This window comes from Mixophyes fleayi, chromosome 5 (assembly GCF_038048845.1).
Source record: "Mixophyes fleayi isolate aMixFle1 chromosome 5, aMixFle1.hap1, whole genome shotgun sequence".
In the NCBI taxonomy this organism is placed as follows: domain Eukaryota; kingdom Metazoa; phylum Chordata; class Amphibia; order Anura; family Limnodynastidae; genus Mixophyes; species Mixophyes fleayi.
In genome coordinates, this window is record NC_134406.1 from 251,485,082 (window position 1) to 251,512,894 (window position 27,813).

Here is a 27,813-nt window from a genome sequence, read left to right on the forward strand (position 1 = left end):
ATATAGACATATATTATATATACAACATGCCTTCAAGAATACAGCAGTCAAAATATAAATCTTTAGGCTACACTAGGACTATAGGGAGTGTAGCAGAGTTTTACATGGTTTAAAGTTAAGGTATAATGACAAAGCAAACACGTGATGTCATCTATGCTGTACTCCTGCAATAATTACTAGGAAAATGAAGGGAGTTGTTATGGCAGCATCATTTTAGCTGCTGTAGTTTGGTGTAGTTGGATGTTAGTGCTATTACATAACAAAAACATCATACAGCAGCCTGGTGAATACATTTTCATAACAGCAAGTATTGATGTCTTGTTTCAGGCTTGAAGATGTATCACATGACCCAAAGCTGTGGTTATGTAACCACAAGCTTCAATTCATATACAAATCATTTCAGCTAGACTTCTTCCAAACACAGATCCCATTAACAAACACATGAACATTGGACAGCTGCATACAGTATATTGTCAGCAATTACCAGGTCTACAGGTGTACAGAACACTACAAAAGGTTGATGTTTCCAAGGTTACCTATTCACCACCAAAGTGTCAGCTCCTGGTATATTTAAATTCCCTAACCACAATTGTGACTCAGCTGCAACATAATATTTAATGTACTTAACATGTGTAGGATATATTTATTCTACCAATAGAAATGTATATTCTCTATCACCCATTTTAAAAAATATATATTTTAATTCACTCATGAAAATGTTTTATTTTGTTTCATTAACACACAGTTTTGATGTTGAACGTTTAAGGTAAATGAGTCGCCCCCCCCCTGACTCTCCAGTCTGTGTAGAACTACAAGCCCCAGCTTGTCCTGACAACCAGAGGCGGGGCATACTAAGAAATATTGTTTCACACCAGCTGGAGAGGCATCGACTGTCTACTTCTGGCATATGCAAACCAATAAAACTCAACTGTATAATAAAACACTGTTGACATATGCAAAAGCTAAATACACAACCTACTTGCAAGGAGGAGGAACTTGCAAGGAGTGACTTGTCTGAATGCACAGAGCCAATAACATAGCTGACTTCTTTTCACAGTGTGATAAAAGTCTGTCTGCTTGTCCCACTTATTTACCATGTGCCACAAGCTGAAGCTCATAACTACCTGGATTTAAAGCATTTCTTTAGCTTGAATTAATGAAATTGCAAAATAAGCAGGAAAAGCAGAAACAGAGTATGGTAACAGTGTGATAATGAACCAGGGATACAGTAACAGTACAGAAATTGCCACATTCCTGGTGGATTGCATGTAGTGTATCTGAAGATAATATAGAGTTGCACTTTGTGCAATAATGTATCTATACAGGTGATGTTACCGTAGCCAGCTTTAGCCCATCCTCTGTGCAGTGCTTGCAGAGGGGTACAGGACAAGGCACAGAGCTGACCTGGAAGATTTTTCTGCAAGGTGGAGAATGGGGAGGAGACAGCAGGGGGCGTGGCTATCTACCTGTCTCTTACCTTTCTGGCTGGGCCGGGTAAGAGAAAGAAAAAAAAAAAAGTCAAGGGGGGGGGAAGGGGTGGAAGGAAAAAAAAAAAAGTAGAATTACCAGTAGCTCTTGTTCTGCCATCTCTTTCTCTTCCACACACCTTTACCTGCACAGACTTGAAAGTCCAGTTCCACCAGGGAGCTAGGGAGAAGATAAAGGGAGAGTTCATTGGATCAAACATGTCACAAGAGACGGACAAGTAAGTGATCATACTGGTTTTGGGATCTGGTGGCAGAAGCTGGGAAAGTTTCTCATTCCTCTTTTCCTTACTGTTGGACTTGATCTGATCAGAGCTCACTCTTCTCAGCAAAAAAAAAACTTTTTCTGCAATATTTTTTTGTTTTGTAAAAGTTTTGTTTTTTTTTAGTTCTTTGCTATGTATTTTCCCTGGACTTTTTTTTTTTATTATTATTATTTTTTTGCCCGGAGCATTTCATGGAGGCCTCTGTGCGAGTTTATTCTGCTGGGAAAAGGGCCCCGGGAAGGGAGAGAGTTTGGCTTTTGTCTGCAAGTAACAAAAGCCTTTTTCTTTTGCTCTGCAAACGGCCATATTCTGCGATCTGTCAGGGGGGACAGCAGGTGGGCTCCTGTGGGAGGTTAGATAATGTGACATTAAATATTTTAGCATTCTTTTCTTAGGATTTTTTCCTACCACGGAGTCCCCCTTTGGGACACTGACACAGTCAATATGTCATTATAGGTGACACTATTTCTAGTTAACCCTTTCATGGTAAAGAGGTCTTGTGTTCTGTTTATTTTTTCAGTGTTTGCAGCGTTAATTAATCCACAATAAATGTTGAATATGGATCTATTTGTCATAGAATGATTGCACTTGTTTTGTACTGCTTAGGAGTAAAGGCTGAGAAGTGCATTGAGTTACTGTGATGTTGCATTTGTTTAGTACACTGTGCTGATATGCAAAAACGAATTGCCCTCAACATTTCAGCATAAACATTGTTGTCTGTTATCGTTGTGCCATATGTTTTATCTACAAAGGATCAGATGTTACACATAATCTAGGACAGTGGTCAGCAATCTATGGGTATGAAGCAGTTGTTATCTCTGACTGACAGGTCATTCTGGGACTTGCAGTTCTACAGCCGCTGGAAAGCTACAGGTCACCTAAGTCTTGTCTAGAATGACATATGGCACCGTGCAAGACGTTCTATGTATTCACTTCCACCGATCTCCTGCAGTTTTTGCGTCTTGGGTTAATATCTGGCATACGATCTCTGCAGAGTCTTGTCACCCATCCATTAGCTGGATCAGGAAGATTTGCAGAAGTGATCCTGTGCCCCAGGCAGAATGACTGAAGTCTCAGAACAGGAGACAAGTCAGGACATTCTATCTCCTGAGATCCGTCTTTCATCACCTATTAGTATTGTCCCCTCATTACTAATGAGTCATTAGTCATTGTTCTTGGTAGAGGAATGCAAGATGAACAATTGCATTGAATGGACATTGTCTCAGACTTCCAGTGGCGTCAAAACATCTGTTTTAACAGATTAGTACAACAAACATTTTTTTGTGGGGATTCTAAACTATGTACAAATAGGTGATGGAACCTTCCTGATTTATAGAATTGTAATTTGTAATAACGGGTCCACCCATAACAGCTATAAAAGGCTGCAGGTATCAACATATACTAAATCTCTCAGCAGCAAGCTGGGGCAGGTTTACCCTGAAATCAACACCTGAAGCATGACACAATGCACAGGAAAAGAAGCTAAGATATTCCGCCTGTTGTATGTGTGTGAATAAAATGTTTGTGGTGAAATTATCTTACTTGTGAATCATCAGTCACACAAAGCCCCCCAAATGAATGTATATATATATATATATATATATATATATATATAGATAGATAGATAGATAGATAGATAGATAGTTTTAAAAGTAACTTTTGAACATTTGGGGCTAGATTTACTAAGCTGCGGGTTTGAAAAAGTGGGGATGTTGCCTATAGCAACCAATGAGATTCTAGCTGTCATTTTGTAGAATGTACTAAATAAATGATAACTAGAATCTGATTGGTTGCTATTGGCAACATCCCCACTTTTTCAAACCCGTAGCTTAGTAAATCTAGCCCTTGATGTTTGGTCCACGTGGACTTGAATCGCCCTGTCGAGAGTAGCAGGTCAGTGACAAAATCATTAAAACAGTGCATAATGGCTGCTTGTGAGTAGAGTCCGATGCATGTGGGCTTCGTCCGTGCTGGTTGTGATGGCGCTGCTCGGCTTGTGGCGCTGCCCAGCTTGTGATTGGTCGTGTGGTCGCGCACTGAGTGCTTACTGCGGGTGGAGACCGTTATGTTTCGTTATACAACTAACATTTGTGGGTGTGTGTACAGTGATTGACTACGTGATGTGAGTTCCGGCACCTTTTTTCTTACAAAGAAAGCACTATATATATATATATATATATATATATATATATATATATATATATTCATTCAACGCTTATGTGTGCATTATAAGGACACAGAGGATATGAAAATTTTCGTGAGCAAAGTGAAAATCGTACACTCTACTCTGGATTTCCATATCTGTTACCCAAAGTGCAATACCTGCTGCTAAGATCAAAGGTTGACAATCTGTGGATCTCCTGTGATTGTGGGCCTACAAGTGTCAGCATGCTCTGTCAGTTCCATAAAAGGTGGAGAATCATAAGCAGTCTCTATATGGTCTTTAATTTGCAGTAGCAGGTATATCATCTTGAGTTCTATATTACCTTGGTAAATGCCTACAGTGGGTATCAGTTTGATGCACTAAACTGCCGAAGCGTTGCATAAAATCTCCTCTTGGGCTCAAATTGCTCAGGTGCCCTTAGATATTTGCCAAATTGCAAGGGTTTGGGTGGCAAGATCCCGTTTGTAGAGGAACAGTATTTTAACCGATGGAAGGAGTAGGGCAGATTGAGGGTGTTGCATTCAAATTACTAAGAACGTGCCTAGTGTTGCGCAACAGTACAAAACCGAGATTTAATTTTGTAGAGCATTGCTATTTAAATTAAATAAAGGGGTGGAGTAATTGAGTTTTTACGGGCATTCGTTACTGTGTGGAAGGGGGCACAGCTGCTTCCACTACAGAAAAGACTTGGGGGTATATATACTAACCTGCAAGTTTGTAAAAGTGGAGATGTTGCCTATAGCAACCAGTCAGATTCTAGTTATCATTTATTTAGTACATTCTATAAAATGACAGCTAGAATCTGATTGGTTGCTATAGGCAACACCTTCAATTTCTCAAACCCACAGTTTAGTAAATATACCCCTTGGTTTTTGCAACAGCTCTAAGTTGGCAAGGATTGGGTCACATTCTACACCCTTGATGAGTTACATTGATGCCTTCCACTGTGCCCAATATAAAAAGAAATATTGTAAAATGCAAAAGTGTCCAATGTAAAATAGACAGTCCCAATGATGGGCTCAGGACAAAAACTAAACATTTTTATTCCATGATGGGATGTTTGCACAGTGCTGGTCACAATAAGACCCAACTTGGCATGCATGACATGGCTTTGAAAGAGTTAATCAAAACGAAACCACCTGGTCTGTCTAAAAAGGATTAAAATCCCCCCACATGATATATCAATAAGTACAAAGTCCAACCGCCACTAAGATTCAGTTTTATAGCTGACACTCTTAGGAAGTCTTCAGGTTCCTCCTTGAATGATCCCAATATAAAATCACACCCTAACGTAATCAAGGTTACTCTGAACCACACAATTGCCTTCATAAATGTAGCATTATAAAAACCAATCCTCTCCGACAAGTGAAAAAAGCATTTGGTTATAACAAATTAACATACAGAAATAACAACGTAAAACAGTTTCTTTAAAATAAAGCACATAAACAGAAGAGACTATACTGGCATACTTGTCATTATTATTATTGTGTTTATGGTGCCAGTCATATAACCCAGTGCTATACGTTGAGATGATCATGACACAAACAAATTACATAGAATGACATGAAACAAAAGGTAATGATGGTCCTGCCCAAAAGAGCTGACAATGTCGGAGGTATGGGGAACAACATTTGTGGTTATCTGTGTGTATGGCTATAAAGCAGTCATTGGCGGCTGGTATTTCTGTGCTCATGGTGGCACCATGAACCCGTCACTGTAAAAATATCCTCTGTGGAGGATTTTACTTTTGTTCTGCGCAGACACTCTTGTGGTTATCTGATGGTTTTAAGCAACTGCCATGCTCTACGAGGAGCTGCGATGCTAATGACAGGCCTGCCAGACAATTTCTTAAATCATTTCATCACTTCTTTCTTGCCAAACCCCCTCCACTGTGACATCACACCAAGAGTTGTGCTGTTATGCTAATCTGTTTTACATCTATGTTATTATTTTGTCTGAGATAATGAATTCTACAAATATATTATAACTTTTCGGGAGCATAATAGGGATATGGCAATAATTCCAGTAAACACGGTATGAATTATCACACATGTGCATATGAAAAATATTTATAATATATTGACTCCTTGGGGAGATAGACTATATTTATAGATTCCTTATGTGGTCTGTATTTGTCATTAAAACATTTTCTCTGACCTTTTCCAATGGTTACAGGTTTATGTAAAATATTGCTTTGATCCATTATATTTACCATAAGGATTATACACTGAACTTGGAGTGACCCAAATCTGGTTATTTCTAGCCAAAGGAAATTAGTCAGTCTATTAGGGTATCTGTAGCTCTTAACTAGGCAAACAACAGGTGACTTAGAGCCGGCCTCTGAAGCATACAGAAAAATGCATTATCCAGGGCCCCATGTACATAAAAAACTCAGATGTAAAATGTGTCCCCCAAAAAGATTCTATTACGGGTGCATGTTCAGCTACAATTATCTAAGATCTGGGTGACTCTGCATCAGGGGAGGGCTGGCAAATTTTAGCCCGGGGCGCAAGACTGGACACAGCAGCCTATAAGGAACATTTTAAAGTGACCCAGCCCAAGGTAGCCCACTATGGGACTGCCCCCCAGCCCATCCTGCTCCTGCTCTGCATACTATGTTAAATGTGTACAATGAATGAAGATACATTTAAAGTGTATCATGAACTTTAAGCATACTTGCCAACTCTCCCTGAATGTCAGGGAGACTCCCTGAAATAGGGGTGATCTCCCTCACTCCCTGAAGAGTCTGGCATTCTCCCTGATGCTGAGCCAGTACAACACGTGGTTGGCTTCACCATCTGTGGCATGATGACACAGTTCAGAAATTGTGTCCTATGTCCATGTATTGATGCCTATGGAGGTGGCCATTTTCATGGAGAACAAGATTTAATCAAAGACTGACAGGTAAGACAACATGACTTCAGTAATGGAGACAGAAATGTAAAAGACACTTCAGTCTCTATAGATTCATTAGTTGCTTTTCCTTAACACATAGTTGCCTACTCTCCCGGAATGTTAGGGAGACTCCCACATTTCTGGGAGACCTCCTGGGCTCCGGGGGAGAGCAGGCAACCTCCAGATTCTGGCCCTCGCAATAGATAAGTTGGGGGGCGGGGCTTAATGACACAAATACTGCGTCATCTTAGTCCCAAATTGTGACAATATTTTAGGGGTGGGGCCAAAATTATGCAGTTCCTCAAGCCCTGCACGCCCACCTCCCCCAGGATCTCCCTGAAGCCAACGATGAAAAGTTGGCAAGTATGACTTTAAGTGCATCATCACAAATAAAAAAACTGTATGTCCACCCCCCTGAAGTGTTATCAGCACTCATAGCCTGATCTAGTTGCGGAACTTTCATCAGAATGAACATCACGGGGTCTCTCTGAAAAAGCTGCTACGGGCTTACAGGCCGGACAGGGGACACTATAACATGGAAACCTGCAGCATGGGGTCCCTCTGTCATAATGTCACCCTGACTATTTTTCTGTGGCACTGCTGGTCCGAGTAAGCCCTGGCAGCCAGGAACTGCTTGGATAGTGGCTGCCAGAGCATGCTGGCGCTTCTAGAACTTTTTTCTTCTCTGTTCATCACTTCAAGCCATGGGAGAGACAAGTCTTGTGTGCTTAGTTTGCTAATCCAGGTAACAGACATACACTGTGCAAATTGGTGCATTAATGCACATTGCCAATGACATCACAGCAAGCTTGCCTGACATGCATTGCTTTGTAATCGTATCATTTTGTCCTGTATACTCACTTTAGACAAGGTATTTATGAGGTGGGTCACAGCTAATTGTAATGGAGGGGAGTGCAGGAGAAAAGAGGACCATTTATTTTACCATCATTCATATACGTCAGTTTGTAATGAAGACATTCTATTAAGAAGACATGTCAATGCAATAAGACAATTGACTTGCAACACGGTAAATGTCTGATTAGTGAGAACACGTAGAGGTAATGTAGGCAAAAAATAGAAAGTTTTAATAATGGATTCCAAGTAAATGTATAAATAACATATTAGCTTTATATTGAAAGTTACATTTCATTATTAAACATGGTCACAAATAGCACACCTCTATTTTATTTAACGTGTTTTTTTGTATACATGATTATCTGTATAGTTCTAAAAGGACTTTGTCTATGGTTTCTTGTAATAAAATCATGTGAAAAGTTAACGGGGAGTGCTGTAATGTTTGATTTCTGGGCATGTGTCTGGAGAAACCCATTCAGTGATTTCAGCAAGTAATACCCCATGTAGGACATAACTATAGTTTTCATGTGGGAAAGATTGTAATCAATTCACTTTGAGGCAAAGTGTATTCCCAAACCATGGCATACAATAGCTTCAAAACAATATATTTTATCTGTTGTCAAAATACATATCACTACCAGATATCTAAAAATGATGTTGTCAAAACTAGCAACCCACACTAAGGGGTAAATTTATCAAGCTGTGAGTCTGAAAAATTGGAGATGTTGCCTATAGCAACCAATCCATTTCTAGCTGTCATTTTGTAGAATGTACTAAATAAATGATAACTAGAATCTGATTGGTTGCTATAGGAATCATATCCACTTTTTCAAACCCGCAGCTTGATAAATTTACCCCTTTGTATTTCATCAAACACCAATATGAGCTGAAGTTCATCCAGGTCATAAATTCATACTTTCTTTTGCGTGCTAATTACAGTAAAACAGTTATATAAACCCCACATATCTAGTTAATTTAAGTGAATTTGAAAAACATCAGTAATGAAAGTTAAAGATTTGTAGTGAAATAAAGTAAATTCCCCACACAGTGTGAGGATCTGGGCAATGTTCTGCTGGGGAACCTTGGGTCCTGGCATTCATGTGGATGTACTTTGACACATACCACCTACCTAAACACTTTTGCAGACCAAGTACACCCCTTCATGGCAGCAGTATTCCCTGATGGAAAGTATTACTTCATTGGATCCATACATGTCACCGAACACAAAAGATATGAGAATCACCTCATGCAAACAACTTTTTGAAAGTACATAAGGCTGTTAGTGTATGTTTATATTATTGATCCCACTTGTCTCGTGAAAGTGCGGAGAGACTTACTCTTATGCTAACCCAATCGATCGCTGTATTGATCCAAAATAAGCTCAATAACTGGTCATCTTCCAGAAAGTATACCTCCAACATAGTGCAAATCGGGTCAGTTTGTGTGTTTTGGTCACACCACACTGGGACATGTCATGTCACCGCATGGGGTGCCTAGTGCATTAGAGTTACTAAGCCATCCAAACCACCCTTCTCCTCTACCCAAAAAACTCCCTGTGACTGAGCGGGACATACCTCCCAACGGTACAGGCAGTTAGGATAAATGTCCTGACTCTCAAGACATCAGGACAGTCCCCTCATATCAGACCGGTCCCGCCTAAATCAGTTGAGCATATTGGTGAATTTGTTTGAAACATGACCGTTATCTACCTGAGTGCGCTGCCATCTTTCAAACACACCGGCCCCTGTGTGGCCCTGAAGTGACAAGCACTAAGCGCCAGCATCGGCCCAAGTGTAATCTATGAAAAACCGATGCAACTCCTAAGCCAAGTAATGAGGACATAGACCAGGATTACATTCACGTGCACAGTAGGCAGCTTAAACCTCTTGTTCATGTACAGCATGAAGAGAAGCCTAAACTTATGTGTCATCAGTAGTAGGCTTCATGCGCATAGACATAATACACAGGCCCCCCAAAAATCTAGCATTTTAAAATATTGCTTTTGCATTGAGACCACTGAGGCAAAACACCCCCCTCATTATGTATAATATATGTCTTGGTCCTTCATCCCTCATCAATTACAATATATCATGGCATGAGTGTTAATGAAGTCTGAAGCTGCCATATATAGAGACTTAGTTGTCCATTCTGCCATAGGTGTCTTCATCCTGACATCAATTTCTTCCAATCTGATTTAATTAATATTTTTGGACGGTTCATGTTTTCGGCCAATGATATTCGTTGGAACTATTGTTAGGTCATCGGCTGTCTTGGAAGTGAAGGGGAGTGAAGAGTAGCCTTATACATAGTGTGGTCCAGGCTCTCTCTATGCACCACAAGCTGAATCTGTCCTTCTTGGTCATCCACATGTATGGATAACCTGATTACAGATCCGCTTTTCATGAATCAGACCAATTGACTAGATTACAGAGTGATTGTGGAACTGTCGCACATGTGTCCTCTTCTTTGTATCTGAACACTCACTTCTACATTGATATTCCCCGATTTACAATCTCAACAGCTCCATTCAGAAACAACAAGGGCATGTGCCTAGAATATATGTCTATAAATAAATCTTTACTGCTATGTAGGATAGCAACCCAACTCTGCCCTTATGTACCTGACTGCTCTGATTTGGCATTTAAATATGACCCAATCTAGAACACGGCCCTGACACACTGTGAATAAGCTGTCTCGGTTTAGATAAATACTACAGGAGGTTAACCAGGAGAGCAGCTCCCTGACAATGAGGCTTTATCAATATCCCAGTGACTATAGCCACTCGAGGCTTCCCACCAAGCGTGAACAGTCTGGGACATATTTTTAAATGTGTGTTAGTAGATACTAGACCTGACATTAAGTGACTATAAATGAGAGGAATCAGCCGTGCAGAGTGGGGACAGTTCATCTTTTTACCGAGATGAGTAATAGGAAGGGAAGAGTTGTCAGAAGAGGGACAACATTGACATATAACGAGTGTAAGAGTTGCACAGTAATCACTAAGAATAGTGTGCATATGAAAAAATGTTTTTAGAATTATTTATGCAGAGGAAACCTATAGGCTCTCATTTATATTTAGGAGCAAAGCAAAAAAAAAAAGTGCAAATTTGCTCCTGGACAAACCATGTTGCAATGTAAGGGGTGCGAATGTATTCATTTATTTCTGCATGCAGAGAAAATACTGGCTGCTTTTGCATGTAACACACAAACACTGGGCAGCTTTATTTTTACATTGCAGTTTAGAGTTGAGCTAGGACACGCGCCCTGCCAAGCGAATAAAATTTTAACTTTGCCCCTCAGCTGCTCTGCAGTGCAACATGGTTTTGCCAAGATGCAAATCTGCTCCTTTTTGCACATGCTTACATGCCCACTGGTTTATGTATAACACACCTCTGTTTGCAAGTGACCTCTTTTCACCTAATTGTCCTCCCTTGATTTGTTGTAATCGCTCTCTTCCTAACGTTATCTCATCTTCTCTTATCGTTGTCAGTCTGGTTAGCTTTTCTTTCTGCTTTGTTATTTACACACTACTCCAGACTACAGCTTCAATTTCCTTACCAATTGGCTACAGTATATCTCCTGTCATGTGTCTCTCCCTATATGACCCTTAGAAAACTAATAGACATAAATAATTTTTAAGTGCCATTGGCAGATAGAATCAATGTGCTCCAGCAAGTCCCACTCGGTTGTTCCTGCAGGGACAGGGATTGTATGTAAGTCACTTGGGTTCTATATTAGTGAAACTGGTTTTTACTTCCTGAAAGACGAGTCTTTAGTTTCAACCACCTCTGCGTGTTTGTTTTACCTGTATGAGTTCTTGTGTTCATCTGAACAATGATTTAAAGCAACATTCAGGAGATCCATAAGCCAGGCTGTCCAGGTGGAAACCATACTGATGGCATTCCTCAAACAGGGCAATGATGAGGGTATGGCTATAGGGGATACAATTTGAGAATTGAGAAACATTATAAAAGTTCATCAGGGAAGTATGGGAGAAGTTGTAAAGATACAAATGGGGAGTATTAGTTTTTAGATGAGATGGAAATGGCAAAAAACAAACAAAATAGGGAACGTTACGAGCCGCGGCGGTACTCACAGCCGCTGCGGCTCGCTTCCTGTGTGCCCAGGCGTCCTGGCCGTCACCATGACGACTGGGACATCACTTCCCCCTAAACCAAGGCAACGGCCAGACTCTTTACAAAGCAGCGCCACGTCCCGGCAACAAGGGGACAGCCGGGCGCGTGCGCACAGGTCTGTAATAGCCTGATGGCTATTAGCTGTTCAATGTTCAATTAACAGGCATTAGCCTGCAGCTGTTTTCCTCATAGCCCTGATTGGTCTGTTGGTATGGCAGGCAATTAGTCTGCAGCTATGTATCTCCCAGGGGCAAACTCTGATTGGCTATTGTCTGTATTTAAGGCAATGAGGTCTGCTGCCTCATTGCCGGTTATAGCTTCTGTTTGCCAGTCTGCTGACCTGCTTTTTGCCTTGTTCCTGTTTGCTGGAAATTCTACTGACTACCCGTGTATGACCTTTTGCTTGGATTTTGACCCTGCCTGTGTTTCTCGTGACCTTGACCTCTGGCTTGAATACCGACCTCCCTGTCTGCTCGTGACCCCTGACCTTGGCTTGTTTATCGGATCTGCTACCTGCTGTCGGCCCTAGACCTCCGCTTGGACCTTACTCCGCTTGCCTGGGTTCTCCCCAGCCGGTACACACTTCACGACCCTCTGTCAGTCTGCAGACCAGTCTGTCCCCACCATCAGGGGCTCCAGTGAACACCTGATTGGCAGAGTAGACTCCGGGTTGTGTTGTGCCGGCTGGAAGGGTTCCTAACAGGGAAATTGAGTTTTGCTGGTTGGTGTTGTTGATCTTTCATTTTACTCGCATATAAAAAAGTTAATAAAATTTCACATATTTTAGTGATATCACTAAAAGTGGCGGTATCTGACCCCACCAACAAACATTCAAAATGATCAAAACCCGAAGTAATGTTGGCCGGACAAGTGTGGGTGTGAGGGTGTGACCCCTAATGATTAGCATGGCCAAAAATTTGATTTCATACATGCAGTCAGCATGTGCCTATCATTAATCATCCTCGATGTGGACTCTGCCACTTGCTATTGCTTTGGCTACCTTTGGAGCAAAGTCTTATAGGTACTGTGGTTTTCACCAGGGACCTTCGCTACAGAGTTATGGACTGCACATGTTGTGGTCCCCAGGCTAGTTCTGCTAGACAGCTGTTGACAGACAGGAGAGTAGAGATACAGGGCTGGGATGTGACTGACAGCTCAGAATAATAAACAGATAACTAAGCCTTGGATCACAGGCAAACAAACATGTTAAAACAAGTTAGGTCAGTGCACAATATTTCAGCCAGATAAACAAGAAGCTCTAACAATTGTAAGGACAAAGCCTGTGGCTCAGGCACTAGTCAGAGGGCAGAGTCGAATAAATAGGGACCAGAGAGGGCATTGTCTTGTGCCCCCATCTAGGTTCAGCGCACGCGCCGTGATACCCCGTTCTGCACTTCACAGTGCAGGCGTCCCTCCCCTGTTCCTCTTTGCTTGCTCTCCGCAAAGTGGGGGACTTGGAAGGTGGAGCATCACCCTCGGACCCACCCATGCCAGGGAAAAAAAATTCCCGGCACTGACGGGTGCCCTGGAAGCGAGGTGCCGTCTTGTTGCATTTACCTGGCTTATTGTGTTCCGCCGGCCCTGTGCCCAAACCTATTTGGGTTTACATGGCTATAAGGCAGTGCTTGAAACCAAGAATATGCGAGAAGCAAACAGGAGCAGAGTGCCTGAGTGAGGGTGACTGTAACTAACAGATTTGTTACCTTCCTCTGTGTGCTGTCATTTGTCCACCACACTAACAGGCCACAATGTAATTCAGACATTCAGGTCTAGATTTACTAAACTGCGGGTTTGGAAAAGTGGAGATGTTGCCTGTAGCAACCAATCAGATTCTAACTTTCATTTATTTATTTATTTATTTAGTGCATTCTACAAAATGACAGCTAGAATCTGATTGGTTGCTATAGGCAACATCTCCACTTTTTCAAACCCGCAGTTTAGTAAATATACCCCTCAGTTTAGATGTTTGCCGGTTTGGTTCCTCATCTGTGTGGTCAGATTAGAAAGTGATTCACAAAGATGCTCTGGCCATGGAGCAGGACTGACCAATGTGTGGCCAACATAAAAATCAGGATAGCCAATAAAGCTCATCACCAGATGTGCTGGGTTATCGGCTAACTGGAAACATTTAGGACACATTGCAATCTGGTCACCCCTCTTTCTCCATCTTTCTGTCTGGATACAAATCAAGGCAACGATTGGAACTGCTTAGTGTGACCGGACTATGGTTGCTCAAAAATTAGATTTCAAATGACAACTTTGTCCTGAACTCTGGAATTGTTTTCAGCATAAATGTCATGGAACAACTCGTCCACCACACAACATTGATATTTGTAAAATCTCAGAATTTGTGGCTCAAATTGACTTCAGTGCTTGACTGAACTAATTATTTTATCCTTTAGGAAGTTTCTGCTGTCTATAAGACTGCACTACCAACACTACAGGTTTTTCACCCAACTATTGGGTCAATCGAGCGATAAAACACTGTTTGGTCCAATATCGCATTAGTGTGTTTACTTGAACGATGAACAATAGTCGTCTCAAAGATCGTTTTGATTTTCTTGTTCGGTAGAACTATAAAGCTTGTTCCACTCCTGCAGTGTGTACCCACTCCCGATCAGAATCTCCACACAGTTTACACAATCATGATCTTTTCAGCTGACAGTTATGACAGATGAAGAGCACAGATCTGAGGGTAAATCTTTTAAAACACGTATAGTGTGTACACATGGATCGGCTGCTGATCGGGACCTTTTTGTTTTTTTCAGTTGTTGATAAAATCGTTATAGATAACACATTGGTTGGAAAATTTTATAGTGTGTACCCAGCCTAACATTGTGCTTTATGTTTAGTTTGAACTTAACAGCTGTATACATACCAAGCCTTTAATGCTATCCAGGTGGGACAATACTATTATTATAACCATTTATTTATATAGCGCCACTAATTCCGCAGCGCTGTATTTATGGACATCCAACCATTACTTTACTTGGTACCATTAACATCACTGAGGCATTTGGTGACATACTTTATGTCTCAGTGATGTCATGGATTCCTAAAGATATAGGTTGTATTTTTATAAATATTGTTTTAGTCCATACAATGCCTGTCAGTGTTTCCTAGTAATGTCACTGATTCCTGGTGGTGTCACTGGTTCCTGGAGGTGTCACTGATTCCTGGAGGTGTCACTGGGTTTTAGTGGTGTAACTGGTTCCTAGTGATGTAACTGGTTCCTAGTGGTGTCACTGGTTCTTAGTGATGTCACTGGTTCTTAGTGATGTAACTGGTTCCTAGTGGTGTCACTGGTTCTTATAGGTATTTTTGATTAATGTACTTCCGGTCTAATGCGTTTCGTATTAATCTTTGATAGGTCAGATTTTAACATATTCGTTTCCTATGAATTTTTTAAAATAAATGTAAGAGATTTTAATGTATTCATCTATATAGGCTTAGTTTGTGCATTCAATATTGTTTTGCTTTGGTCAGTTTCAGTTCATTTGTTTGTTTTTGTTTATGTCTGGATCTTATGGTGCCCACACACTGGCAGATGTGGTTGTTCAGCCCACCATCCAAACAACCAGATCTGTGCCAGATTATCAGATTTTAATATATACACACAAGAAAACAACCAAATTGCCCAACCAGATCTACTGATCACGTGGTACCTTTAGTCAAACATTACTACTAATGTATATTTTGGATAGGGACATAAATGTAATGAATAAAAAGTTAACAAATTGAAAGCAATGCAATTCACTGTCATCATCTTTATATTTAACATGCAGTGTTAGGTTGTCCTTTTGGTTTTGCGGATTGGATTCTCATCCTGTCATAAATTGCGTTTATTCCAGACCTAGCAGAGTGATTGTTGGGAAATGTTTGATTTTTGGAGTATGTCCATGTTAACACTTCTAGGTGTGGAATGCAGGAAATGTTTAATTATATTTCCCTAAGTTATTCCTGGACTCTGGAGTGTCAGATGAATTCTTTAGAAGTGAACAAACCAGGAAGATCAGTTTGGATATTTGCAACCATTTCATGCCAAGCTGAACTAGTCATTTGCACGGTAATCTGAAGCTTTTTCTTTGGCCAGCTATTATTATTATTATTATTATTATTATTATTATTATTATTATTATTATTTTTTTAATGTGTAAGGCTCCACAGTGTTCTGCACTGTACATACAAAGTAGAAAAAAATAATTGTACACATGAAAACAAAGGTTTTGTTGTCACTCTGTGCCCAGGTGGAAGGACGATGTGGATGTCTTAATATTCCAGGCTAGTAATTAGCATTTTCTAAAGAAATAAACACTTTTAGGACACCGTTTAGGACCTTTTCTTTCAGAGGTGTATCTGAAGCAGGAAAATACTTGAAATCATACTTGCCAACTCTCCCGGAATGTCCGGGAGACTCGCGAAATCCGGGTCGGTCTCCCGGACTCCCAGGAGAGCAGGCAAGTATCCCGCATTCGGCGCATATCTGGACAAAATAATGCGATTTGCGGTGAATCGCGTCATTTTGGCCTCGCCCCCTCATCAAAACATAATTTCCGGTGTGGAGGGCAGGGCCAAAATGACGCAATTGACCGCCCCCTCCTGCCCTCTAGTCCCTCCCCCTGTCCGGGATCTCCTGGACTTTAGAGCCTAAAAGTAGGCAAGTATGCTTTAAACTAGTCCGAAAATGGACATCTAAATGTAGCCTTAATAATCAAGACTATCTCTACTAAACATATATATTAATACAAGTTAACCCGTGCATGATACTCATGCATTCTAGTCAAATCAAGCTACTTAAGGTGTTAAAAAGGTTCTTGTCATGCATTTGGGGCTAGGCCAGGCCTCCTCAGGGAAAGAGCGTTACTTCCCGACGTAAGCACCCTTTTTTAATGTGGTTTTGTCCACATGTCACCACCTCATCATTCTTCTCCATCACCTCATCCTTCATCTTCATCGCCACATCCTTGATCTCCATCGTCTTACTGTTCTAAAACCTCTCGATACACAACGTTTCTGCTAAACACCTTATCGCTGTGCTCAATCAGTCTTTCTTGAAGGGCAGTATTCATAACTTGCACTTTCACATCACTGCTTCTCCGTACTCGTGAAAATGCGACATACAATTGTCCATGACCAAACACGGGCTCTGGTAAATAAATACCCACACGGTCAAGAGTTTGAGCCCTCAACTGGTAAATTTAGCCTTTACTACCCCTCCCACAGGGGGAAGGGGGGATGATAGAAGTTAACTGACTTCACTATTATAATTTTTTTGTCAAATAATGTCAGTATACCAAATTTCAGGTCAATTGGAAGAGCCCTTTCTGAGAAAATTGTTTTTTCCACACACACACACACACACACACACTAACACACGCCGCTAGGCTTATATATATTAGATAAGTAATGTTTCATTATAATGTAACCTGACGGTCTCTTTTCTCAGTGTGGGGTAGTATTGTGGGTTCCACAGACAAGTAATTCCTATAGCTGTTTCTCTACCTCTGGCATCATAAAGAGATTGAAGAATGGGCAGTCTGTGCTGTGGTACATTGCACTGGTCTTGGTACTCAGCAGCACATGTTTTTCTTTCTGAGTTCCGATAGTTTATGCATCCAACCAGTGTGATCTGATGAGAATAACAATATGGTGTAAAGCTTGTTAGTTTTTCTTGAAGGAATTCTTTTTATTTTTCATTTTTAGAATTCTAACCTCATTGTAGTAATCTCTTACTACAGTATAACGTAAGGCTGGGTACACACTACACAAAAGTTCTCCTGATGGGATATCCTTACGGATGTTACCAACGATTAAAGTCCTGATCTGCATGCCGATTCATGTGTACACACTTACACGATTTACCTTCAGTTCTGTGATCTTTATCTGTCGTAAACATCCGCTGATAAGACACACTCCATAGAGATCTATGGACACTGCCGGTCCTGAGTACACACTGCAGTATTAGAACAACATTGTTCCATCATTGAAAGAGATATTTCAATCCAGTTTAAAAATCATATCAAACGATAAGATGTGCTTTGGAGCGATATTGGTTCATCGTTGCAGTGTACACACTAATGTGATATCCAAATGGTCGCTTATGGTTTGATTGGCCGGATAATTGTCTGAAAACCCTTTAGTGTGTACCCAGCCTAAGCTAAGCGAGCATGGGTTGATAATTTTGGACAATCGGGTCACTTTGGATGGGTGTCATATTTGCAGAATGGTTTAAATATTATTCCATGTATAGATTGGCATCACTTACCATTCTTATAGGATGCATAAGAAATGGGATCAATAGAATGTAAATCCTCAGTGACATCCTCTCTTATCATAGTAATATTCAGAGTTTACAGACCTGTAAAGCTGGGTACACACTACACTGTTTTCGTCCAATAATCGGCTCAAACAGCCGACATACGGCCACTCGTTCAAAAGTCGGGTCAGTGTGTACAGTGACACGATGGTCGAAAGTCTGCCCAAATGGACAATTATCGCCTCATTTGGTTGGTCATACCGTTTAATATTTTCGTTCCAATCTCGTTTCCGCTGTGTAGTGTGTATAAACTTCCGACCGATCCACAACAGTAAGTACGAAATTACAGTCATTGCTCACAACAACATGGCTGTAAAAAGTCGCTAAAGGGACGTCCGCTCTTCCCTTTATCGTCCTAAACAAGGCTAGTGTGTATGCAGTCCATGGACCGAGCGATCGGACCATCGGTCGCATGTAAAATTGCTCGGCATAAAAAGTTGGTTGAAATTTCTGTAGTGTGTACCCAGCTTAAGTTGGACTATTTTGTTTATTTGATCTATTAACCACATGACTTTTGGAAAAGTCATTCCTCTGAAAGCTGCTGAAATTCATAACTAGAATTATGCGTTTGATGTCCAAGCAGGGCGCCATGTGTGCGGACTTTGTGTGTTCTTCTAGTGTCTGTGTGGGTTCCTCCGGGTGCTTTCGTTTCCTCCCACAGTCCAAAGACACACTAGTAGATTAATTGGTTTTTGGATGTCTGTGCAGGGAAATTAAATTGTGAGGTCCACTGGGTCACAGGGATTGCACCCCATACCCAGAAGGGGTGGGCTGCTTGCGGCCGCACACTATGTACAGGTGCCTCGCAGTTGAGAGACAGGCATTGTGTTATAAACACAATCAGAGCGGCCGGGCAGTATCCTGACTCATCTGTCGGACACAAACACACAATGTGCGGCCGCAGGCAGTCAGCCCCTGCTAACAATGAAGGAGAAGCAGGGCCCACTAATCACAATCATGGTGCCCCCAGAATCCAGATCTGCTGGGACAGGGGCTAATGTGACTAATGAAATATTCTCTCTTATTATTCAGTGCCAGGGGCAAACGCAGGATTTGTAGAGGGGGTTTCGACACCATGCCGCCAGTGGGCGTGACCAGGATGCATGGGGGCGTGGCTATAATTTTGGACAGTGCTTGGCTGCTCTCCAGCTCTTCCTATCCCTATAATATACATGGGAAATGCTGTGTGGATTACTGTTAGGTGCACGCCGCTCTCCCTTTTCAAGCAGAGTCATGTGAAGTGGGGGCAGGGTCCAGCCACCTCAATTATACAGTGCCCCAGGCTTGGAGGGGGGTTTCCAGGCACTAGGAACCCCCCTCTCCCCCCTCCTTGGTTTGCCTATGAGTGCTGACTAATATATCGGTGATATATAAAGGATAGTAGTAGTAACAATAATAATAAATCAAATAGTCCCTATAGCAGTCTGTGACATGCTGGTAACTCCAACTGGCTAATGACTGATTAGCATCTGTGTGCATTCATCCTGACCTCATGGGGTCCAAACACTGAACAACTGGATTTGTGCACTTAGGACATTCCCAGATCTGATCCACTGACCATCACGCTGAATGTTTGGACACAAGTCTTGTAGTCAAGTTAAATGTCAAAATTTATTTTCCAGTATATACCTTTTGCATTCTCATGTCAGGGTTTACCCGCATAACATTGTAACAAGGTGATGCTTTGAAGAGAAGACAATAGTACCTAAAAGAAACAAAAGTACAACAATGTAACATTCACTTTATTTTTAGCAAGTTCATGACACACAAACACAACCTGCTTGGCCATATTGTTTCTAAAAATGTCATACTTAGTTTCTAAGATGTCTTAGCAGTTGTGGAAATTCTATCACTTTCAGCTTGATTATCTGCTGTTTTCCAAGTATCATCATAAACATATTTCTTATTAACTGTGTTCAAATAATAAAAACACTTTACACCACTACATCTGCCATGGTAGATGCCCTGTTTCTTTTTAAACCACAGATTTGCCGGCATACAGGAAACAATAGGGGGGTTCATCTGTACCCGAAAGGGAAAGAGCTGAAAAGGAAAAGGATAAACCATGATATTTTATTTAATAAATATTTATCCTGAATGTCTATCATATAAAGATATAGTACAACTGGAAAAAAAAATATTTGTAATTGAAATATAGACACACTAAGGGCCTGGTTCATTACGTCAATGTGCGTTTGTTTCAGAACGCGCGTAATTCGGGTCTGTGCACCCCGAATTCTACAAGGAACTGATCTGAAGGTTTGTGCGCTGATGAATATGGGTGTAGTAGGTCTGCTCTGCTGTACTACATAGAACACCGCAGGATATACCTATGTGGAATTTAAATTCTCATAAGAACGCACAGGAAAAAAATATATTGAATTAGTGTCACCTGGTAATAATATAGGCATTAATGACAAAACATTAAACATTTTCCAAACAAAGAGTATTTTTTACATTTTTCTCCCCATTAAATATATATTCCATGATATACATCATACTTGCCAACTCTCCCTGAATGTCAGGGAGACTCCCTGAAATAGGGGTGATCTCCCTCACTCCCTGAAAAATCTGGCATTCTCCCTGATGCTGAGCAGGTACAAGACGTGGTTGGCTTCGCCATCTGTGGCATGATGACACAGTTTAGAAATTGTGTCTATGTATTGATGCCTATGGAGGTGGCCATTTTTATGGAGACCAAGATTTAATCAAAGGCAACATGACTTCAGTAATGGAGACAGAAACGTAAAAAGACACTTCAGTCTCTAGAGATTCATTAGCTGCTTTTCTTTAACGCCTAGTTGCCTATTCTCCCGGAATGTCCAGGAGACTCCCGCATTTGTGGGAGACCTCCCGGGAGAACAGGGCAACCTCCCGTTAAGATAAGTTGTGGGGCGGGTCCTAATGTCGCAAATATTGCATCATCTTAGCCAAAATGATGCAATTCGTCAAGCCCCGCCCCCGCACACCCACCTCCCCCGGATCTCCCTGAAGCCAACGAGGAAAAATTGGCAAGTATGATATATATTAGGATGTTATTAATGTTTTGCAGTTGCTCCTGATTGCATACACATGTTATAGCATGCATACACAGACAGCTGTCATCATTAGTAATCGCTGCTTAGACTAGTCCTGTAACTGGAGCAAGAAATACAGTTGAAAACAAGTAGCTGAGAAATGCCAGGAGCTTGGATCAGACTCTGCTACGTGCGCTTGCGATTGGCGCGCCCTCACTGCGCATAGACTACAGGAAATCGACACTTCCCAGCTGTAGAAAGTATTCTTTGCACTCAAAGAGGAATTGAACATTAGCTTGAAAAAGTCTGCTTGGACAGACGAAACGCGTCGCTGCTTGTCATTCTCTATTCCAAGGAGTATCCACTAATGAGCATCGCCTTTATTTAGCCTCATTTATTGCGAAGACTTTTGATACATTGTCTCCAGAGGCATTACCTACATCATGTCCTCAAGAGGACCTTTTCTTCCACTATCCGTGTATAAGCTCGGACAGATTTTGGTGGTGCGCACTACACAAGACTCATCGTGGAGCTCTAAGCCGTTTAAACCGCTTGTACGGCATGACGGGGATTTGGACATACATTCCCTTGAGCGGGTAAGCTTTGGATTGTCTATTTACTTACCAGTTTGACAAATTATCGGCAGAATGAATACCACTTACAGCTGAAAAGTTTTGTTATATCTACGCTCCATTGCTAATATATCATTACACAGCTGACATTATGGAGCTATACATCTGATTATCTATACCGCCTCACTTGTCGGAATTCGACCTTTCATCTAATAGCCGGAATCTGGTGAAAAATACTTTTTTTCCATCTATATTTTCATACAGAGCTATTACTCTTCTGGATCTATTGATGCGCTGATTTAAGAGAGTATCCAGGCCTTTTATATTGAGACACCTGTTGGAATTGTCATTACAGGTCCTGATTAGCCTGTCCACTATCTCATGTGAATATTGATTTTATTTGTTATTTTTTATGTACTGTATTTATATGTTGCTGGAGCAATATAGGTACAATTACAATTATATATTGAGTCATTGGTATGTTTATTTTCACATATATTCACATTGATTAGAACATCTCATGCCCAATCGGTTCCCTTTTTTGTATGGTATGTCTGTTTATTAGAGGATTTGCACTCCCTCTATTTGATTAGCTGCATCTGATGCTCTATTTATAAATTGCATGTCCATTGTGTTACCTATTAGCGCCGGAGATTTCTAATATATTGTTAGGAATTGAACATTGCTGCGTTCTGTGGCGTATTGACGGCGCTGGGTATGTGCAGACTGAGTTTGTGGATTGCATGCACAAAATCGCTGTTTACCTTCCTGGATGAATCGGGCCATAAGAGGTCTATTTAACAGGAAACGGGACAAATGCTTTATTTAAATAATAAAGCATTTTATTCTTGTCACCTTCCTGTATCACCGCTGTCCATGATGAATGGGGAAGAGACTCTGGCGTCCTGTGGCGATACCCAGCGGGAAGCTATAACTAAATCCATTTACCCCGGATCTAGGGTTTTTCTCCTAATCTAAATAATACATTGTAAATCATTTTAAAACACTGTGGCTGAGCCAGCTGGCAGCCCGTGTCTACTTCCCTCCTACAGACATAACACTTGCGAGTTCTGCTTCTTTGGTGCTCAGATAACTGCACACAGCCCAGTCTATGCTCAATAGACTGCCGTACGCTTTATCTGCCTCCCCCGCCTTATCACAAAACATTATCTGCTTCTAAAATGAGTTTACTTAATCATTTTAACTAAATGTATCTTGGCATCATGTGTGGCACAGAGAGACTGGTCCTCTGGACTGGAAAACATTTGTTTATTTTGAAATAATTATCTTTATTTGTAGACTGTTTCACCTTATTAAATGTTGACACACATTCAGAAGCAAAATAGAGGCCAGAATATTATCATGCTTAGGTCAAGAAAAGGACCAGTTTGTTATCTCAGCATTCAGCTGGGAAATGTGAAATTAGTCTACTGGATAAAGTGTGCTGTCTTTTCAATTATGGATCTTGGTTTAGTGCATCAAACCATTTTGGTTATGTTACAATCGGGCCATATTTAGAGTATATTTAATGCAGAGATTGACACCTTTCCCTGATCAGTTGTGGGTTTTAAATATTTCACCATGTGCATATCTATCCCTTTAAAGGTCCCTATTATTCAGTATTCACCAACTGTACAGTACAATTGTTCTTACTTTGTGTACTGGATGCCATTATCCAAATCTATTCTTATAACTTAATTGGGCTGGTCTCCCACGACATGATTTCACCATTTAGTGCACACTTGCCTAGTCTCCCGGATTTTCTGTGAGGTTCCCAAAATTCGGGAAAATGTCCCAGGCTCCCAGAAAATTAGGCATCCTCCCAGAGGATGCTGGAGGCAGGGCTTAATGGCACTATCCAAAGCTGTGAATTTCTGCATTTCAAAGCAGGGGGCGGGGCCCTTGTGACGCAAATGGCATCACCATGTTCCCTCCTCCAGTCAGGTGACCTCCTGCACTGGTCACCGGACCAGTGACTGGAACACTGGATATTCATGGCCAAAGAGGGCATCGTCATGATTGGCATTACAATTGCTGCTACAATGTCCCCCGGGGCAATGGTATTAGACAATGCGATTTGCTGAGAGTAGCCAACCCATTTTAATAGCTTTTGAGGGGCTGTATTTAAAATGCAAAACAATTATATTGTAACAAAGTTCAGTAATATCAATAAGGCTTGTAGAGCCCCAAATTCCACCTAAATATTTGTCCACTCTGGTACTGTTCAATTTGAGACCTAAAGAGCAATTTATAATGCAAATAATAATGATAATAATAGATAATAATGCAAAAGCTATTTTTTAATTGTTACGGCAGCTCTCATGAGCAGGAACCTACCCTCTGTCCCACGTCTGCACCCTGTATGTATTTGTTCTGTATTTATGTATGATTTGATTTTTCATATATGATTTGTTATACCTGCTGTACGGCTCTGCAGTGTTTTGTGTCGTCTTTCTAAATAAAGGATGATGATTATGCTACTGGATTTGCACCTGTGGTGCCGTATTTTATCCTCCTGTCCATGGAATTGCAGGCCAAAATTGCAGCTGTCAGTCACTTGTGACCCAGCAGAGTTGTGTGTATATATATATATATATATATATATATATAAAATGCCCATCTCAATTGTGTACATGCCTGCACTTCTAAATGGCTAAGGCATGAGATACAGGGCCTGATTCATTAAGACATGATTCAAAAGCAGCATATGGTGTGTTTTTTTTACAGTGCCCGTAAATCAGGCATACACACGTCCGGATTCAACTAGAAGTGGATCTGAAGAAATGCCTGTTCTTGCCGGGGGAGGTGGGCGTGATGGGGCGGGGCTCCCAAATTTGCGTCATTTTGGCCCCGCCCCCATGACGCAATGCCGCAAATACGTCATTTGACAGTAGGAGGCGGGGCCAAACGCCGCTATTCCAGATGAATCGCTGCGTTTTGGACCTAATTCTGCCCACTTCACTAGGAAGTTCTGTCAGATGATGGAGATTGCCACATTCTCCCGGGAGTCCGTGAGACTCTCGCAAATTGCGGGAGTCTCCCGGACATTCCAGGAGAGTTGGCAAGTATGGTCTACAGGTCTAGGGCCGCTCTTCTCTGCAAGGCAAAATATACCATAGGATACGTCCAATACATATGTGGAATATAGAGTCCCAGCAGAACGCACATAAAAAAAGTTTTAATTATTGTCACTTGTCAATAATATAGTCAATATTGAAAATAAAATAAATAAATAAAAATATTTTTCTTTTTCCATGAAATACATTTAGCAGAAGGTTAATTATGTCTGCTGAAAATAAAATGCATATTTCCAGTTGCCTTGGAGCATATGTGACGTCATCACTACAACTCGGTACTTACACCCACCCTGTAGCTGGTGGAAGTGAGATGACTGTAAAACACGTACCTTAGAGATGCCCAAAGCTTGATTCGGGCACTACTGCGTGCGTTCCAGTTGGTCACGTCTTAACTGTACGTTGACTATGTGCATTCGCCCCTTCCAGGCTGTCGGATGTGGCCTTTGCCTTTGAAGAATTAGATGTTCTTGCGTTTACTGCTGTATAGATCATTTCCTGGGCATGAGCAGTGCAAGTTAACGCAAAATATGGCACAAATCAGCCTTTATGTTCCTTAGTGAATCAGGCCCACAATGTGTATAATGAAGAGGACGATCAATTGTGCTTTCAACAAACGTTTTCGCCTTTCATCCCTTGTGATGTGTCTCAGATCACAAAGTACAACAGGAATGGAGCACAGCATGAGCAAACAAACAAATATATTGGCCCAAAGATTCACAACTCCACAGACGAAGAAAGCAAAACCTAATACATAAATAGAGAAAACAGTCTAAATCAGTGTTTCTCAAATCCGGTCCTCAGGACCCACTAACAGTGCAGGATTTCCAGGTGACCAGTGAAATATTTATACCACCTGCTACACTGTGTCAGTCAGTAATGAATACACCTGTACTCCAGCAAGGAGATATGGAAAACATGTACTGTTAGGGGGTCCTGAGGACTGGAGTTGAGAAATACTGGTCTAAATGCAACATATAATGCTCATGCATTTTACTGAAAATGAATGCAAATACAGGAAACCTAAATGTTGTTTATATATAGGATGTACTTCCCAGTCATGCACGATAATATTAAAGATATGGAAAGAAAATGTGTCTTATTCTAGTAGGGCTTTCATTGTTTTATTCATACTCCTGACACTTCCATCATTCCTCTGCAAGAATAGCCCCTTGGACCAAACACAAAGATTATTTTCAACCTGAATTATATTATCTCAGCGGTAAATCTCATTATCATCATTCTGTTTCCCAGAGCACTAACGAGCTCAGTGGTCACACATGGCCCATAATCCTTCTTGTGATTACACTTGGATACAAATCTATATTTGATATAGAAAAGAAGGCGATCGAGATTGAGTATAATAACGTTGATCTATAAAAGCTGTTTTGTCTCTCTTGTGAGTGATGTAAATCCTCAGGTCAGATCTATGTGTATGTGCACAGGTGTTTGTATATGTAAACACATACAAATCAGAATTCCCAACTGTTCCTAATTTCCAAAACAGTCCCCGGTTTTAAAGATTTATCCCAGGAACATTTTTTTGCCCTGGAATTATCCCTATTTTTTCAATATTAACCAACTGAGCAAAAATGTCTTTCTTTCCGGTTGTTGAAAGCTGTTCTTACCATCCATCCCGGTTCATGGGCTTTAGAAGTTTGTTTATTGGAGATGAGCATTTATAATGCAAAAAAACAAGTTATAATTAAAATCCGTAAACTAGACATGAGGAATATCGTAGAGATTCAAGGTCTACTGAGAGGGACCTTGCATGACAGGCTTCAATGTCCCGGCTTAGCAGAAAAGTGTTCCTGGAAACTATATAAAATGCGTAGTCGAAATGCGCACTCAAAGCTCAGATTATTGGCCGCTCCAGATCTGCTACTGTTGGTGGGGAGGAGCCTTGTGGTCACACGTCATTTATAGGCTCCTCCTCTAAATGCATTGTTATATATTTGTTCTTTAATAAATGAAAATCGCTTGATCTATTGCCGGCTTTTTTATTTTTGTCAAGTGCTCTCCTGCACTATATATATTTCAATATTAATTGAAATATATATAATATAATTTCATGTTGACAACTATAACCCAGGGCATGAGTTTACCTTTCATTTTGTACCATCTAAGACGGGATTGTAGTGCATTTGTGAGCACGGTGCTGTTTGGTCGTAAAGATAATAAGTCATGCCCAAGCACTGCGTATGTGTCAACCTATGCTCCAGGCCGTTATTAAATAAACTTTCATTAACCAGTAATTTTATCCTAAAGTAACTTAAACAGATATGGGGATAAAGGTACTAAAGAATATTTTTGAATGTTGAAAAGTTTTGCTCATTCATATTTGAGCATATGTGCCTAATAGTTTGCATAGCACACTCATAAGTACATGTCCACATCCTAGTGTTTGGAAACACACCCCAAAAAATCAGTTTGCACCTACTTTTGCATGACTATTATTCTTCATTACTCTTCATCCCAAAAAATCAGTTTGCACCTACTTTTGCATGACTATGGGTCCACCCAAAGCCGCCAAAGGCATCTTGGGTTCTCTTGCAACGGCTTCAGTGCAGTCACTTTTCCCCACCTATTATTATCAGTCCTTGCCGTCACCTCCCCCACCTGTTATACAGTTCATCATCATCATCATCATTTATTTATATGGCGCCTCTGAATCCGCAGCGCTGTACAGAGAACTCACTCACATAAGTCCCTGCCCCATTGGAGCTTACAGTCTAAATTCCCTAATATAGACACACACTCACACACAGACAGAGAGAGAGGCAGAGAGGGAGAGACTAGGGTCAATTTTGATAGTAGTCAAATAACCTACCAGAATGTTTTTGGAGTGTGGGAGGAAACCGGAGCACCCGGAGGAAACCCACGCAAACACAGGGAGAACATACAAACTCCACACAGATAAAGTCATGGTCAGGAATGACCCCAGCGCTGTGAAGTAGAAGTGCTAACCACTAGGCCACTGTGCTGCTCAGTTGGGGTTTTGGATGGGCTTATGGGGTGAGCCACATCCACCCCA

At 41.1% G+C, this 27,813-nt stretch overlaps 1 protein-coding gene across 2 annotated transcripts in view; it reads left to right on the forward strand.

The window, feature by feature from the left end:
• Positions 1-1,548: 1,548 nt before the first annotated feature.
• The window catches only part of GRHL2 (grainyhead like transcription factor 2), a 98,041-nt gene continuing 71,776 nt past the window's right edge, over positions 1,549-27,813 (forward strand). Inside the window, exon 1 of one of the 2 annotated variants that reach the window (XM_075213898.1) lies at positions 1,549-1,705. In XM_075213898.1, coding sequence (XP_075069999.1) covers positions 1,686-1,705 — 20 coding nt within the window. In that variant the 5' untranslated portion in view covers positions 1,549-1,685. The remainder of the gene's footprint in view (positions 1,706-27,813) is intronic. The other variant, XM_075213897.1, reaches the window with a different exon arrangement.